Genomic DNA, 17,968 nt, shown 5'->3' with positions numbered 1-17,968 from the left:
AGTATTTCCCATGACTGCAGTATAACAATGCAAGTTGACAATTTCTTCTAAGTCAGTCAAACTGATCCAGTACAACAGTGAAGGTTTTGGATGTGTAACTTCCTATTTATATAAACCTGAAGAATTATAGAGGTGGCAAGGTGTTGAACTTTAGTAACATTTTTTAAAATTTGAAAAAAATAAATCTTAATGCTGAACAGTGTCCGCAATAATAATAGTTTAATGGATTAAATTCAATTGAGGTCATGATAGGTGTAAATGTTCCAGCACGTGATAAATCATTTAAACTACATCATTTTTAAATGTGCATTGTCTGAATTGTTTAAATTTCAAGCTCAAATCAGGATTGAATGGAGGTTTTTTTTTTAAATAGACATTAATACAGGCCACCTATTTTGATTTACAGCCATTGCTCCTTCAGTGATTCTGAAGAAAATTAATGGTGACAAGCTTAAATTATGAAGGCCCTTAAAAATGGGTTGACAGTTAATTCATAGAGTTGAATGGTATATTACTGATGGACTTGATGCTGATGTTAAATATATAAAATGAAGGCCATAAATTCTGATAATCAAGATTCAAAAACTGGTGATACCGCACTCTCGGCATCACAAAATGTGACGTACATAGACACATAAGAATATAAGAAATAGGAGCAGGAATAGGTCATCTAGCCCTTCGAGCCTGCCCTACCGTTCAATAAGATCATGGCTGATCTGAAGTGGATCAGTTCCACTTTCCCGCTTTCTCCCCATAACCCTTAATTCCCCTGTCTATCAGACACACATTAAATATATTTAATAGATGCACATTAAATACCCTGTGCTGCTAGCTGTCACCATTAGAAACAGTTAAAGGTTGAATTTAGTAAGTGTGAACAAGTACATATACTATACAATGAAAAACAATACAAATTATTTCAAAACTGATCTAGGGTATTTGAGTGACATACATAAAATGTTCAATTGCTCTTTTTGCAATTTATCTTGATTACTGGAGTTTTGGAACACTGACTGACCTATTGTTATTTATTATTAATCTGATAGAAACCATGGACCAACAATGTGGAGAACGAATTACTCCTTATTCAATTATTTTTATTAACCAAATAATGGACAATAGGGGAAACTATTTGGTACTTGGGAAAACATAAATACAAAGGGCGAGATCTTGAGCTCACATTCGCCATCTGCGTGATCGAAACAGCGGCTCAATATCCGGCAGAAGCTGAGAGTTGCGAATCTCGTTGGCAAAATCGCAGCTTCCGATTTTCGTCAGCCCTCACTACAGACTTAATCAGTTTCACACCCATTATGGGCATGAACCTGATTTAAAGACATTTTACTATATTTGAATCTGATTTAACTGCCGTATATTGACCCTGCACCGACATGATGTCATGTTGTCAGAGTTCACAACAGATTTACCCTGATGTGGACCTATTGTGGGAGGTACCCCAGGGGCATTGATGTAAGTGTAGCCCCCGTGGGAGAGGGACATGGCCATGCTTGGCAATGCTCTCGGCATTGCACAGGGTGGCACTGCCTTTTGGCACTGTTCCCATGCCAACCTGCCTATGCTGACCAGGCAGTGCCAATCTGTGCCAATTGGCGGACCCCAGTGGGAGCCTCATATGGGGTGGGGGGGTGGGGTTCTTGATTCATTTCGAATTGGTTGTGGACTGGGAGTGGGCAGAGGAGTAGAGGGGAGATCCTTGGGGGGAGGGGGGATGATCAGGGGCAGGGGATGGAAGGTACCGTTGATTGGGGGGGGCAGACAAAGGGCCAATGATCGGGAGGCGGGGGGCAGAAGGAGAAGGTGCCAATGATCTGGAAGGGAGAAAAGTGTCGACTTAGGTTGGAGGTAGGAATGGAAGCTTGAGACCTCAGTGCTGGGCTACTTGGGAGCTTTATTTCTGTTCTGATCGGGGCACTCTTTAAACATGGTGCCCTGATCTATGTGCAATGCCCCGTCTCTTCCCCTCTCTCCCCCCTCCCCATATAATAGTATGAAACATGCCCCTTTGATATATTTTGAAAGATTGTGGTCAAATCTGGAGAGAAAACAGGCTTGAGAAACATGCCAGTTTTCTGTCCGGAAACAGCACTCTGCCCATTTATGGTAAGATTTCCCCATATAAATATATTCTCGTGCTCCTTGTTCTTATCTTTATATATTAAGACATTTCCATAAATAGGCTTTTACTGTCTTATAAAATATACCATAAAATCAAACCAAAGAATTTTAGCTTGTGTTAATTTTCTAAGTTCCTTGTTCAAACTGAACTTTCAACGACGTACTTAGAAGATATACATAAGAATAATTAGAACATAAGAAATAGGAGCAATGGCCTTAATTTCATTTTCCTGCTTGATCCTCATATCTCCTGATTCCCTGAGAGCTCAAAGATTGGCCTATAACGGCTTGAACTATATCCAGTAATGTGGCATCTGCGACCTGCGAGGCTAGAGAATGCTAAAGATTCAAAGCCATTTGACTGAAGATATTTTTGTCATCTGAATTCTAAATGATCATCCCCTTATGGTGAGACTTCCTCTGTGTTCAGGATTCTACTGCCAGTACAAACAACCTCTGTGTTGAAACAGTAAGGTCCCTTCAGATTCTTGTGTGGCTCAATAAGATCCTCATTCTTCTAATTGCCAATTTGCTCAGACTCTCATCATACGATAAACCCCATATTTAAGGGGCTAATCTAGTGAACCTTTGCTGCACTGCCTCCAATACAAGTATATTTCACAATCTTGGTCATTCTAAAACCACGTCTTGCAAATAATCAGCTTCTTAAAAATAAATTTCCATTCATTATATTTCAAGTATTATTTCTTCAACACGAACATTACGGTGTATCAAGGACACTGCATCCTGATTGTCAGAATGCACACTGAGCACCGACTGAACAAACCATTCAGCCTTTGGTTTAGTGTATGGCTCTGTGGAGTAATTTCAAAATGGAACTTATTCTTGCCTTCAGATGATCTTCCTGCCTCTATCTCCGGCTTGCCATGAAGGGGGATTTTATGGTACATGTGTTTTAATTGACCTGAGATGGGACTGCTGCACAATTTAGCAGAAAATAGAGGCAGGCTAATTCCAGACTGAGTCTAATGAAGGGCCTGTCTCAGCCACTGTCAGCTTTGAAAGTTCAGTAAGAAGTCTCACAACACCACGTTAATGTCCAACAGGTTTGTTTGGTTGCAAAATCCACTAGCGTTTGGAGTGTTGCTCCTTCGTCAGGTTAGTGGGAGTTCTGTTCACAAACAATGTGAGTGGAGAGAGTGTTAAACACAGGTTAAAGAGATGTGTATTGTCTCCAGACAGGACAGTTAGTGAGGTTTTGCAAGTCCAGGCAAGTCATGGGGGTTACAAATAGTGTGACATGACCCCAAGATCCTGGTTGAGGTTTGCTCAGCTTTGAAAATTACCAAGTTAGTTGCAATTGGAGGTGGAAGACATGGTTTTGACTCTTGTATGTTGACAGAGCCTGTTCCCCCTAATTGAATTCCAATTCTCTTCCCCCATCTAGTGGTGCACCAAGGCAGACTTTTCTCTGTCTCTGTAGCTTATAATTCCTGTAATAGGTCACCAGAAAGTCACCGGGGCGTATAGCTTGAGAGGTGGTATTCCACATCGAATGTGGCTGACCAGGAGTCTCTCCTACTCTTACACCAGCCATTGTTGTATTCGGAAGGATTTGCAGTTTGACACACTCAGCTTGTTTGACTGCGTTATGAATGCACCTTCCTTAGCCATTAAATCCTGGGGTAGGACTTGAACACTGCCAGTATGCCACAAGACCTCCCTAATAGAAATGCTGCTCTGCAATCATTCGAATGATCCTTTTTTTTTATATTCTGGCTTTAAGCACCATCATAAAACACTGACTTTATTTTTGCTTGGAAATGGATGAGAATAGAGAATGGTGGAGTAGTCTTTTTTTTTCTCCTAAGTGCAACAACTTAATCTCTCAGCAGCAGAGCTGTTATCAAGAGAGCAACACTTTGGAAGTTGCTGTGCCCGAATTGTGATCCCAGTAAAGCACACTGCCCAATGTTCAAGTTATTAAGTGTAAATTTGATGTAATAATTAATTAAGCTATTTCTTGCAAATATTGCTCAGTCTGTAGTCCAGTCTCAAACCTTTTCTGGCCGCATATCTCTCTCCCTACACAGAGGAACCCTTTTCTTATACTTAGCATTCACAACAAAGCTTATAGAGACGAAGTTAACTCAATGATTTCCTTGCTATAATTTGAACAGCCTAATTACAAAAGATGTTATTGAATGCCGTGTCAGCCCAAGGCACATCAAACTCTCAGGATCTCTGGCTTTCCACAATTTACCCCTTGTCAGCTTGTAAAAATTCCAATGCTAGTGCCTGGTCAAAGCAAGGAAAACATGGTCGTACTTTTCTTGGCTCTTACTCACATCAGAGTGTCTGAGATCCCGATTGTTCTCACATGGCAAGCTGTCTAATTCACATTCTGCTAGAAGTTTACTTTACATCATTTAGTTTCTTCAACACCTTCCTAGTCAATAAAATATTTGGGCTGGAATCTCCCCACTATTCCTGCCGGCGATATCTTATGCTCCTGTCAAAGGTGAACTTCCACTGCGGGTTCCCTGGTAGCAGGGGTTGCATTGAATGGGATACCCTGTTGACAGTAGTGGGATCAGAAGATCCCACTGCCGGCCAATGAGGGGTTGCCTCCCTGGCTGCAAAACATGCCGTAGGGGCAGGGTGTGTGGAAAATCCCATCCTTGGTCAATGGAAGCCTGTACCATAGTTCCCCATCATGTCATCTCTCAGCTGCCTTTACACAACTAGGGTCAAAAACAAAGCCCAGAATAAAGTATAGCACAACAATACAGTTAAAGAAATGTGTATTACGTCAGAATATTTAAGATAGTTTTCATTTATTAGCAGGGATTTGCCAGCATTCTGATATTCTGTACCCTGTAAAGGACTATGTTGGGCAGGTGTGGATTCTGAAACTTTGAAACCAAACGATAGTCAATATTGAAAAACATTCCATTAAGTTGGGTACCTCTAGATTCTGGCACTGAAATTCAATAGGTATGCAAATCATTTCTGTTTTTGCTTATTTCTGTTCTCAGCCTTTAGTTCTAGTACCCATCCTCTCTGCAATATTTGTGAAAATGGACACAGACAGATCTGACTTGAGTTCATCTGAAAAAATGCTAATTTTTTGTGTGCAATCTGCTCAAAATAAGTAATATATTTATTTTATAAGGGCACATTCACAGAGTCTCTGATAGATACTTCATGATCTGCACTTAAAAGAATTGATTTTGCACGCGGGTAATAGTCTTGTCTGGTATTTCATTTTCTTGAATGGTGCCTTTCCCCATCACAAATAGTTTTACCATGTATATGAAAAAGTCCAGATTGGACATGGGCTGATCTGCATGTGCTCTGTAGGGTGCACTGTACCCACTGTAAAGAGCACTGTAAAGGATGTTGGCATGGCAGAGAATTGACCGGTTCCTGCTCTTCTGATTCACCAACCCCACCACCACCCCCCCCACCACAATCCTCAAATTTGAGCTCCAACAGAAATTTCACAATTTGCCTGTGATAACTGTAGATGCTTGTGTACAATTCCCTTTTGACACTACAGTGGCCAATAAGACTTTGAGGGCAGCAAAGATGGGTAGAGTGAGCCCTTTTTATCAACATAATTGAGAACTCTTTTACATGATAATTCAGCATCAGTGTATGTGGCTATAATCATACAGTTCAAGAACCTTAATAGTTTGATTTACAATTTTAATTTCTGTTTTACCCTGCATTGAGTTCTGGAACTTGTTTTTTAGGGTCAAAGAAGAACAAAAACCTCAACAGCCACAGTAAGTAATGATTGCCGAATGTAGTGAGCTTTAAGTTGCAGTGTTTTGCCCCTGTGCTTCCTGCACCTTCTAGGTATTAGCAACTCTTGATACCTTAATGGCTGCAGCTGTAGTGCATCATTTTGCTTTCTGATTGGCTGTAAGAGAGCTGGCTGCAGCTTCTTACATCATCCACATCCAGACTGGTTGTAGCTTTTTTGCTCCCTGCATTTGGATTGGTTAAGCATAAGCTAATACACTATTGCCCTACATCCTTGCTGGATCTGATTGCAACTCTCATCCCCATTTGGCTGTAGCTTTTCCTTCTTGCCTGTGTTATTTCGGTGCAAAGAAACTGAGGCCAAAGTTAAGTGTTTTGTTTCATTGTTCAGTCACATTATTTGCTTATTTAAACAGGTGGTTTCCCTTTAGTGGGATCACTGAACTGGTAAATAACGTTCTTCAGCCACAACAAAAACAACAAAATGAGAAGGAACCCCAGGCGTAAGTAAGCTGCTGTCTATAGTTTGACTTTGGTGCTTTTAACCTTTTCTGTCATAATGGACAGTGTGTGATAATAGAAAGTCATGACTGGCCACGTAGAGTATAGCTACTGTACCTTGATTGTATAGTTCAATTACCAATGCACCATATGAACTTCTACTTTTGAATATATTTCTACCCATCTTTTTAACATGTTAAATAATTGCATGTAACTTTCATAAATCAAAGATAGGAAAATAGTTGATTAGCAACTACTTGCCTTTTATAGAGAATACAGTGTCATTAGGATGTATAGAATGATATTAGTACTTCTATTACAAATATGGTTAACTTTTGCCTGATGAAGGTTTGTCCTCTCCAGGTGTACAAGATTTTGTAGGTTGCCCTTTTTCTGAACAGACTAATCCTGAGCATTTTAACCATAAAAACATTTGTAATGATCCTATTATAATATGTGTTGGCTGTACAACATCCAGGTAGTCAATTAAGTTAGTTCCCAAACTTGCACTAATTATATATCAATCTTTCACATGGAGCATGACCCAACAAATAATATGCACTAGCAATTCTACTTCATCATTAAGTTGTACCTCCAATATATCATTTTGTCTGGAGTATCTTATGCAAACAACGTAGACATTGCAAAACCACTCTTGACAACCACCTATGTTATTAATGTAATCTAGATGTAGACAGCAAGTCTCTGCCAGGGCAAATAACATTTTGCACCATCCATTTATTAGAATTGATGCAATCTCAAAGTTATAACCAGAATAGTTATTTGATACATAATTATGTGCAAAATACACAAGTTATACGAGGGTTGAAACATTTTAATTTTTGTCTCAAAGCTTCAGCTAGGTTCTTGCATTATATGCTGGTGATGAGCATGAACTCAAAAGACCAAATCTTTTTGGAAGAACATTAAAGTGGGGAAAAAAATCAATATTTCTTCCACTGGGATGGGGATGTGATTTTCTCTTTAAAAAAAAGGTTATCCGCATATGCAGAGACAATGTCCATTGCATAGCCACAACATTATTTTGTATGGTAACAGTATTTTCAATCTGCTAATGATGACAAATGCCTGTTCCTGAGAGTGACTCCTGTTGCAAAGGTAGGTGTGCTTTTAAAATATTTTTTGCTGTTATTGCAGGGATTGTTAAATCCTTTTATTTTGTCACCCTACTCACAGAGTATATGTTTAGACATTGGTGTATGTGTCATTGGCTATGGTGTGACAAAATGTGTTAAATATCTAATTAGCGGTGATCTGATGGACATGAATGAATAACTCTTTTCTGCTGATTTAGTGGTAATCGTAGATGCTGTGTATTGGATATCTCTTTGATCCCTTGCTTCTAACATGAGAGCAAGGATAAAATATTCAATCTATTCAATACCTTATGAAAGGGAGTTGGTTAAGATTCTTTGAGACACTTCTGAGAAAGGTGCTAAGGTACTATATAGATGCAAATACTTTTTCATCCATTTGCCCCTGAGTACACTGACTCTTTGCTGGGGTATGGTTCCACTGTCTCAGTAAATTACAGCATATTTTCAAGTATATGGGTAAATTTTGTAATTTCTTTTATTCTTTCTTGGGGTGTGAGCATCATTGACAAGACCAGCATTTATTGCCCATTCCTAGTTGCCCTTGAATTAAGAGTCAACCACATTGCTAAATCCTCCGGGTGCTCTGGTTTCCTCCCACAGTCCGAAAGACATGCTGGTTAGGTGCATTGGCATGCTAAGTTCTCCCTCAGTGTACCTGAACAGGTGCTGGAGTATGGCGACTGGGGGATTTTCACAGTAACTTCATTGCAGTATGCATTAAAGCCTATTTGTGACACTAATAAATAAATTTAAAAAATAAATACATTTAGAAAATTAATGAGAGAATTAATATCATGAGCTATGAAAGTGAAGTAAATGAGTTTTAGATTCTATAAACGTAATGATCAGTTTGAAACAAAGCTGAGTTTCTGACAGCTTAAGCTTTATGATGTAAAGCCACCTACTTCTCCATCTCTTCCCTTGTCTCATCATATCGGGTACTGATTATTAATGGCATTGCATCTGCTGCCCCAGGCTCTCCTGGAATTAGGAACCTGCAACTTTGCTAATCATCTGTCAAAACAAGTTCATCTGTCCCTGCAGATGCAAGTGTGTATGCACGGATGCAGGCATCTTTGTGGAGGTTACATACCTTATCACGCTCCTTAGGTCATTGTATTCTTTCAATTGCCTCAGAGAAGGAGACTTCCATTGGGAGTAATGTATACTATTGTAATAGTGGTGATAGGGCAAAAATAATTCACAGGCATGATAGCCCATGACAAACTATGACCTCTAAATTGCTTACTACCTCTTAGCAATCCTGGATACGTATTTTGTATGTGTGATTAATATCTCCAATCCTGTATGGCAGAATGCTGTGAAGTATTGCTAAGGACACTTGGAAAATCTTACTATCCAAGCTGGAAGCTCCAGTTCTGGGGAATGTCAAGTTCCTCCTTCCAGAGAGAAAATACTGCTCAGGAGACATGGGTCTGATTTGCATCTGCCACAGTAAGAAGTCTCACATCACCAGGTTAAAGTCCAACATGTTTATTTGGTAGCAAAAGCCACTAGCTTTCGGAGTGCTGCTCCTTTGTCAGGTAAATGGAAGTTCTGTTCACAAAAGGGCATATAAAGAGACAAACTCAATTTATAAAATAATGGTTGTAATGCGAGTCTTTACAGGCAATCAAGTCTTAAAGGTACAGACAAAGTGAGTGCGGAGAGGGTTAAGCACAGGTTAAAGAGATGTGTCTTCAGCCAGGACAGTTATTCAGATTTTGCAAGTGCAGGCAAGTCATTGGGGGTTACATATAGTGTGACATGAACCCAAGTTGAGGCCATCCTCATGTGTGCGGAACTTAGCTGTTAGTCTCTGCTCAGTGACTCTGTGCTGTCATGTGTTGTGAAGGCCACCTTGGAGAATGCTTACCAGAAGATCAGAGGCTGAATGCCCATGACCGCTGAAGTTTTCCCCAACAGGAAGAGAACACTTTTGCCTGTGACTGTCAAACGGTGTTCATTCATCCATTGTCGTAGCGTCTGCGTGGTCTCCCCAGTGTACCATGCCTCGGGACATCCTTCTCTGTAGTGTATCAGGTAGACGACATTGGCTGAGTTGCAAGAGTATGTACCGTGTACCTGGTGGATGGTGTTCTCACGTGAGATGATGGCATCCATATCGATGATCCGGCATGTCTTGCAGAAATTACTTGTAGCAGTGTTGCATGGTGTTGTGGTCACTGTTCTCCTGAAGGCTGGGTAGTTTGTTGCGGACAATGGTCTGTTTGAGGTTGTGCGGTTGTTTGAAGGCAAGAAGTGGGGGTGTGGGGATGGCCTTGGCGAGACGTTCGTCTTCATCAATGACATGTTGAAGGCTCTGGGGAAATACTGGACGATGAAGGGTACTCTGCCGTGTCCCATGTTTGACTTCTGAGGAGGTTGGTGTAGTTTTTCGCTGTGGCACGTTGAAACTGTCGATCGATGAGTCGAGCGCCATATCCAGTTCTTATGAGGGCACCTTTCAGCGTCTGAGGTGTCTGTCCTCCTCATCTGAGCAGATCCTGTACATACGGAGGGCTTGTCCGTAGTGGATGGCTTCTTTAATGTGTTTAACGTGGAAGCTGGAGAAGTGGAGCATCATGAAGTTATCCATGGGCTTATGGTACAGAGAAGTGCTGAGGTGACCGTCCTTAATGGAGATGCATGTATCCAAGAAGGCAACCGATTCCAGAGGGCAGTCCATGGTGAGTCTGATGGTGGGATGGAACTTCGAATGTCACCATATAGTTGTTTCAGTGATTGTTCACCATGTGTCCAAAGGAAGAAAATGTTATCGATGTATCTAGTGTATAGCATCAGTTGACGGTCCTGTGTGGTGAAGAGGTCTTGTTCGAACCTGTGCATGACCACCCGCAACATTATCATCAAACCAGCAGACAAAGGAGGGGCCATCGTCATCCTCAACAGAATGGATTATTGCAAAGAAGTGTACTAACAACTGAACAGTGAGGAACACTATAGACAGTTACCCGCAGATTCAACCAATGAACATACCCATCAACTCAACAGACCGATCAAGACCTTTGTTGCGGACCTTCAGAGCACCCTCCGTGCTCTTATCCCACATTGGAGATCTCTACTGCCTCCCAAAGATATACAAGGCAAACATACCTGGCCATCCCATCGTATCCGGCAATGGGACCCTGTGCAAGAACCTCTCCGCTACGTCGAGGGCATCCTGAAACCCATTGTACAAAGAACCCCCAGCTTTTGTTGCGGCGCTACGGACTTCCTACAGAAGCTCAGCACACATGGAGCAGTTGAACTTGGAGCCTTCCTCTTCACAATGGATGGCTCGGCACTCTACACCAGCATCCCCCACGGCAATGGCATTGCTGCAACTGCTTCAGCACTAAATGCCGACAACTGCCAATCTCCAGATGCAATTTTACAACTCATCTGCTTCATCCTGGACCACAATGTCTTACCTTCAACAACCAGTTCTTCATCCAGATACACAGAACAGCTATGGGGACCAAATTCGCACCTCAATACGCCAACATCTTCATGCACAGGTTCGAACAAGATCTCTTCACCGCACAGGATCTTCAACCGATGCTATACACTAGATACATTGATGACATTTTCTTCCTTTGTACTCATGGTGAACAATCATTGAATAAACAAGTTCCATCCACCATCAGACTCTCCGGTATTGGTGGCATGCTTGGACACATGCATCTCCATTTAAGGACAGTCACCTCAGCACTTCACTGTACTGTAAGCCCAATGATAACTTCACAATGCTCCACTTCTCCAGCTTCCACCCTAAACACATTAAAGAAGCCATCCCCTACGGATAAGCCCTCCTTATACACAAGATCTGCTCAGATGAGGAGGATTGCAACAGACACCTTACAAGCTGAAAGATGCCCTCTTAAGAACAGGGTATGGTGCTCGACTCATCGATCGACAGTTCCGATGTGCCACAGTGAAAAACCGCACCAACCTCCTCAGAAGATAAACACGGGACACAGTGGACAGTCGTCCCTTTGTTGTCCAGTACTTCCCCAGAGCGGAGAAGCTACAGCATCTTCTCTGGAGCCTTCAACGTGTCATTGATGAAGACAAACATCTCGCCAAGGCCATCCCTACACCCCCACTTCTTGCCTTCAAACAGCCGCGCAACCTCAAACAGACAATTGTCTGCAGCAAACTACCCAGCCTTCAGGAGAACAGTAACCACGACACCACACAATCCTGCCACAGCAACCTCCGCAAGATGTGCTGGATCATCGACACGGATACCATCATCTCACATGAGAATACCATCCACCAGGTACATGGTCCATACTCGAAAACTCAGCCAACATTGTCTACTACCTGTACGCTGCAGGAAAGGGTGTCCCAAGGCAGGGTACATTGGGGACACCATGCAGACGCTACGACAATGGATGAATGAACACCGCTGGACAATCACCAGGCAAGACTGTTCTCTTCCTGTTGGGGAAACTTCAGTGGTCACCGGCATTCGGCCTCTGATCTTTGGGTCAGCATTCTCCAAGGCAGCCTTCACAACACATGACAACACAGAATCACTGAGCAGAGACTGATAGCCGAGCTCCGCACACGAGGATGGCCTCAACCGGGATCTTGGGTTCATGTCACACTATCTGTAACTCCCATGCCTTTCCTGCGTTTGCAAAATCTCACTAGCTGTCCAGCTGGAGACAACACACATCTCTCTAACCTGTGCTTAACTGTCTCTGCACTCACATTGTCTGTACCTTTTAAAATTTGATTGCCTGTAAAGATTTGCATTCCAACCATTATTTTGTAAATTGAGTTTGTGTCTTTATATGCCCTGTTTGTGAACAGAACTCCCACTTACCTGATGATGGAGCAGCGCTCCGAAAGCTAGTGGCTTTTACTTCCAAATAAATCTGTTGGACTTTGAACTTGAACCTGGTGTTATGAGAATTCTTACTGTGTTTACCTTAGTCCAACGCTGGCATCTCCACATCATGACTTGCATCTGCCAATCAGTGGCTTAGTGTGCCTGATCTCATCAAGGATACCAGTCACTGAACCTACCTTCTTTGGTTTCATGGACTCCTTGTTGAGTGCTTACTCCCATTCATAAGCTGTTCATCTTGTAAACAGTGATTAGAGTTGCCTTTCCATTAAATCAATTTGGAATTTTTTTGCAAGGCTGGGATCATGTAAGAGGACACCAGAGAAACTGTGCACATTTTTGGTTATAAAGGTGAAACTCCTTATTTTTATACAATAGTAGTTTATTTTTATTAATAATTCATTTCAACTGGTTCATCTTTTTTCACTTTTGCAAGTGTGTATTGCATGCAACTGGCAATTCTTTACTCAGGGTTGTGTATGTGTGTGTGATATAATGTGTATATATATATTTCTTTTTTCCAATACTTGTTTGAGGTGGAGGGTGAAAGCTGGATGACTTTTATTGTTGGTTTGTAATAGTGGCAAGAATCAGGTGCATGAAGCCAATGAAGTATGATGTTTGTTATTGAAATTAACTGAAACTGATCTTGGATGACTGAAGAAAGTCAGAGAAAATATTGGCATTTTTATGAAAAAACCAACAACTTGATTCCCTAGAAAGCACAGATTATATTAGTGAAAGAAACTGATACAATTAGAGATTCCGCATTGCATCGTTAAACGCACAAAGTGAAGCTTCTGAGATCGTCAGTGTTCAGAAATGTAGATCAGTCAAGAGTCTGTATTCCGTGAATTTAACTTTCAAGAGTGGAGAGGATAACTTCTATTTAATTACTTCCAAATGAAAATGTTTGTAGTACGTTTAATTAAAGATACGAGGATATATTTTGGGGGTACTTTGATTTCCCTGAAATCTATCCTTTCTGAGAGTAAAAAGTCTATTGTGGTACATCTGAATTTTTAAGTCACATCTAAGTTTAGTGGGCCTCCTCTAAACCATTTCTAGGCCGCTATATCATCCAGCGTGTGAGGGGATCAAAACTCTGCACTGTATTCTGGATTAGGCCTAACCAAGTTCATTCTTTTTGTTTGCGTCTGACTATTCGAACTATACATTCTAGTGCTGTATTTGATGTAGCCCTGTGTAATTGGTCATGGACCATCTGAGACCCTTGCACAATATCACCAAGTTCTCTTCTCAAAAGACTTTAGTTCATAACCCTGCTTGATATTTGCACCTCATAGGTATGACATTATGGGTGGGATTCTTCTAGCCTGCTGCAATACTCTAGTAGTACAGCAGGCTGGGAGCCATCAGCGGGACACCAATCGCGAGTCTCCTGGGTGCTTCTTTTGAGCAAAATTAGCTCTGTGCCAGAAATTGGTATGGAGCTGATTATATTGTAATCCTCATTTCAGTATGATAATTAATGGGCTGGGGACGGTATTGTCCAGGCCCGCTAGTATCTCCCTCCCCCTTGCCTCCAATGGTGATTACAACTGCTCCACCTTAACAGGGAACAGGAGCCCTGACCCCACTGGAGGGAACAGAGGCCATTGAGCTCATCTCCCCCCACTCCCCTGGAGGCAGAGGGTAAGGGGGGTTGCCCCTTGGGCAGTTCCAGCCTGGCACCCTGACACTGCCCATTGGCCCATTGAAACCTGGCACTGGCCATAGGACACCCTGGGCACTGCCCATTGGGCATGAGGCAAAGTCAAGTGGGTGGGACCTACTGAAGGGCAGGGCCAATTGGGATAACTGGTGGTGGGGGGAGCCCACTGCTACTCTGCACTGGGATCAGTGGGAAAGGGAGGGAGGAGGTGATCGGGGATGGCCATCGGTGGGAGTGGTGACTCACACATTGAGGCTGTTCTGGGGAGGTCCGGGTGGCCAACGATCAGGGAGTAGGTGGATCAAAAGGCCAGCGATCAGGGGTTGTGAGTGGGGGTCACTGCACATCGCATGTGCCGATCTGTGCTCTGACAGATCGCTGCATGAACAGTGGCCCGCTCAGCAATATGCTGCCGGCCATCAGGTGGGAATAGACCCCAGCCCCTACTTAGCAGAATGAATATTGCTGAGGCATTCTGCAATGCTCAAAGTCTCTGAGATACGCTCTGATAAATATGCCCAAAAACAGGTAGAAAGTACTCCCATTTTTCTGCACATTGGGCACTTAGCTTTCTTTGGGAGAATTCCAGCCTGTATTTATCTGTAAATTAGATATGATCTGCTAAATCAAGGCTGATTCTCAAATCACATCTATATTTTATTGTCATTTTATTCTTATCCAAGAGGTGACACCACCTACATGATATAATAGTGCTTAATTTTAAGATTGGTGATACTCTGCGTTGTCCTTTGCGATAGAAAGCAATATTCTATTCCAAGCTTAATGCACATGTGAAGGGAATAGGGACTTTCTCATTGATTGAATCAGATTGAGTTACTCCAGTGCTTGTTGCAAATGTGTTAGTGATGTCTGGCAGCCACTATGTTGTCCCAAGATAACTTCAATCCCGTGTACTGACACAAAGTTCCATAGAGATATCAAAGTCATTATGATGAGGTTCAATTATAGCTGTTTGTGGCGACTATTTAAAAATGGATAAAGTGGCAGCAACAAATAAACATTTCATACTTTTCTTCAATGGGACAAGCTATGATGTACACTATTTTCATTTTGATTTGGAGGATTGGGATTAATTAAGGGGACAGCATATATGCATTTTCAATATATGCACTGATTCTATAAAATAGTATTTTAAACAATCAGAAATCAGATTTGTATTGGACATTTTCACCCTGATATAGGATCTGCCATCAACTCTGAAAGACTGGATCAGATGTTAGTTCCTCCTTTCTCATTCCATTCCCACAAATAATTTTAATCTGAGAATACGGATTAAAACATTGTCAAAAAGAGCAAGATGAACATGATTCTTCAAGCATAGAGTGCTGCTGTCTATCACAACCATGTGAGTAGGGCTGAAATGACTCCCATATTTTACCACTCTTGGTCTGACTGTAACAGGCTTTTTGGTGAATTAATAAGGTTGGAATAATTAACTCAGGCTGGAAGCTTCACTGTTCACATAGGCAGGATTTTTCCATCCACTGCAGTGAACAGAAATTTTGTTGGCTGCCAAATTCTCTGACCTCATTGCAGCGGGAGTGTGGCATAAAAAGCAGATAAGATGGTGCCCTCAGTGTCTGTGCTTAACCATTTACGTGTTGATAGCAAAGAATTCAAGCTGACAGGCGTTCTTGACTTTAAAACACAAAGGGATGGATCATCATTGAGCTAGAAACATCGGATAGTTTTGAAAATACTTAAAAAGGTAAATACATGCTCCGACCTTCGCAAAACGCACACAGGCATGCAGAACGATAAGTTAAATGGTAGGTGGTTACTTGTTTGCCAAATAAAATTCAATGATAAAAGACAAAAATAGTGAGTCCATTGTTTGAGTCCTTCACTGGTATTCATGGCTGCAGCAGTATTTTTCCACAGTGGCCTTGAAAATTCAATGGTGTTGAAGGGAATGTTCACTACAATTTCTGGGAGCAGTCTCTCTTTTAAATGTAACCCATTTTTTTCTGAAAGTTGCTGATATTGTACCTGACGTTACTCTCAATGGAAATTCTCTACACCTGGGCTGAATTTCAAGCTGTAATAGAGACAGGGTTTTAAACTTGAGAGGGGATAGAAAAAAAGCATTACTTCTCCTTTGGAAGATTTCTTCCGGCCTCCTGCTTAGCAGTTTAGGTGTTGTAATAGAAGACATTTCGAAATGGTTATCCTAGTCACATGACAATTCTTTTACATAATGATTTCAGAAGGCAATTGATGAGCTGAGGCCTGGACGGGCCATGGCTATTGTTTTATGGCCTATACAATTACATCTGTTAATGTTCCAGGCATTAATTCCTGAATGAACCATCCTCCATCTTGATTAGATTGGAAGAACAACTTCCATAATAGCTAATGCTCCACTTGAAAGGTGTCTTTGTAGAAATGCAAATGATGAAGTCTTATTGTATTTCAGTAAATCTTTTGAAGTAGTTATTGACATCAGCAGGTGTGAAATCCCATATGAGCTTGACTTGTCACGTCTTATTTGTAATTCACATTGGAAACTTTCAGTAACTGGTCAAGTTGTAACACCAGAGGTCAGGTGATTTGTGGAAGACATCTGGGGCACAAGCTTACCAACTTGCCATGCCTGTTGATTGGTGTGGTGAGCTGGGAAAATAGCGTGAGAGAGCAAAAGTCCAATTTGAGCCTGCTATTTTCCTGGCCCTTTTTACTGGCGATAACTGCTTCACACCCAAAAAGGGTGTGAAGTGTCAGATTGCCTGGATTTCCATCTCATCTGGGAGTTCGGCATAGCTGCTTTGCGCCACTCTGGCAAGATGTCACGCCGGTGCAAATCACTACGACCTCTACTACTGGGTGACACAGTGTTTAGCACTGCTGCCTCATAGCAGCAGGGACCCAAGTTCGATTCCCAACTTTGGTCACTGTCTGTGTGGAGTTTGTATGTTGTCCCAGTGTCTGTGTGGGTTTCCTCTGGATGTTTCCGGTTTCCTCCCACAGTCCAAAACACATGTTGTTTAGGTGCCCTAGCAAATTGGCGCCCAAGTGCTGTGAAGCTAGTTTCACCGGTGTGTGTAAAAACCACACCTACGTATCGGTGCAAAGCTTTCAGCTGTCCAGAAAAATGACTGAGTGCCAAAAGATTGTGATCTGGAGTGCACCAGTGTGGAGGACTCCCATGATACACTTAGAATTTTTTCAGGTAAATACTACTCCTTAGCTTAATATCTTTGCTTGCTTTTTAAATGTTCCGTTAAAACAGCTCTCTCTATATATATATATATATATATATTCGATGAGCTGATAAAATTATGGATTAATATCACACGTGCACACATCACATTGTGACACATGACCTTTTACAGACAGTTTGCTTGATTGTTGCTTCTTCTTTTGGACCTCCACCAATGGTGCCCTGTGACTGCTTTATTTACTCTCCTATGAGATCTGCTTAAGCAATTCACCAAGGTTATTTCAACATCACCTCCCTCCTCGTGATCTTCACCTCCAAGAAAGGCAGGGTCAGCAATATTGTGGGGACATCAAAACCTATAAGTCCTGCTAGTCCCAGATATTGGGCTTGTTTTGTTGGAAAGAACTCTTGGAATGTTCGAACTGATATCATTCCAATATGAACATGCCTCAGAATTCCTCCAGTATCACAGGATCAATGGGGCGGACTTTCCCATTCCACCTGCCATGGGAATCATAGTGAGGCGGGAGTAGTGGGGGTGGGGGGGAGGGGAGGGGAGGGAGTGGGGGCAGACCATGCAAATTCCTTTGACTTCAGGCAGGATTTTCCGGTCTTGGAGCGAGTGTGGCTGGAAAATCCTGCCCAATATCTTGGAATTCCTTACTGGTGGAAACATCACTGTCACAGGAATTTGAGTAGTTCAAAGTGAACACTAACACCTCCTTGGCGAAACTTGAGATGGGCAATAAATGTAGCCTTGCTAA

At 41.9% G+C, this 17,968-nt stretch overlaps 1 protein-coding gene across 1 annotated transcript in view; it reads left to right on the top strand.

Annotated features, from left to right (window-relative positions):
- The window catches only part of rims2a (regulating synaptic membrane exocytosis 2a), a 1,020,455-nt gene that overhangs the window by 209,261 nt on the left and 793,226 nt on the right, over window positions 1-17,968 (top strand). Inside the window, exons 2-3 of the mRNA XM_080193752.1 lie at window positions 5,856-5,888; window positions 6,285-6,371. Coding sequence (XP_080049878.1) covers window positions 5,856-5,888; window positions 6,285-6,371 — 120 coding nt within the window. The remainder of the gene's footprint in view (window positions 1-5,855; window positions 5,889-6,284; window positions 6,372-17,968) is intronic.

This window comes from Carcharhinus amblyrhynchos, chromosome 8, assembly GCF_965287045.1.
Source record: "Carcharhinus amblyrhynchos chromosome 8, sCarAmb.v2.hapA, whole genome shotgun sequence".
NCBI lineage: Eukaryota > Metazoa > Chordata > Chondrichthyes > Carcharhiniformes > Carcharhinidae > Carcharhinus > Carcharhinus amblyrhynchos.
This window is presented reverse-complemented; position numbering and strand designations above follow the sequence as displayed.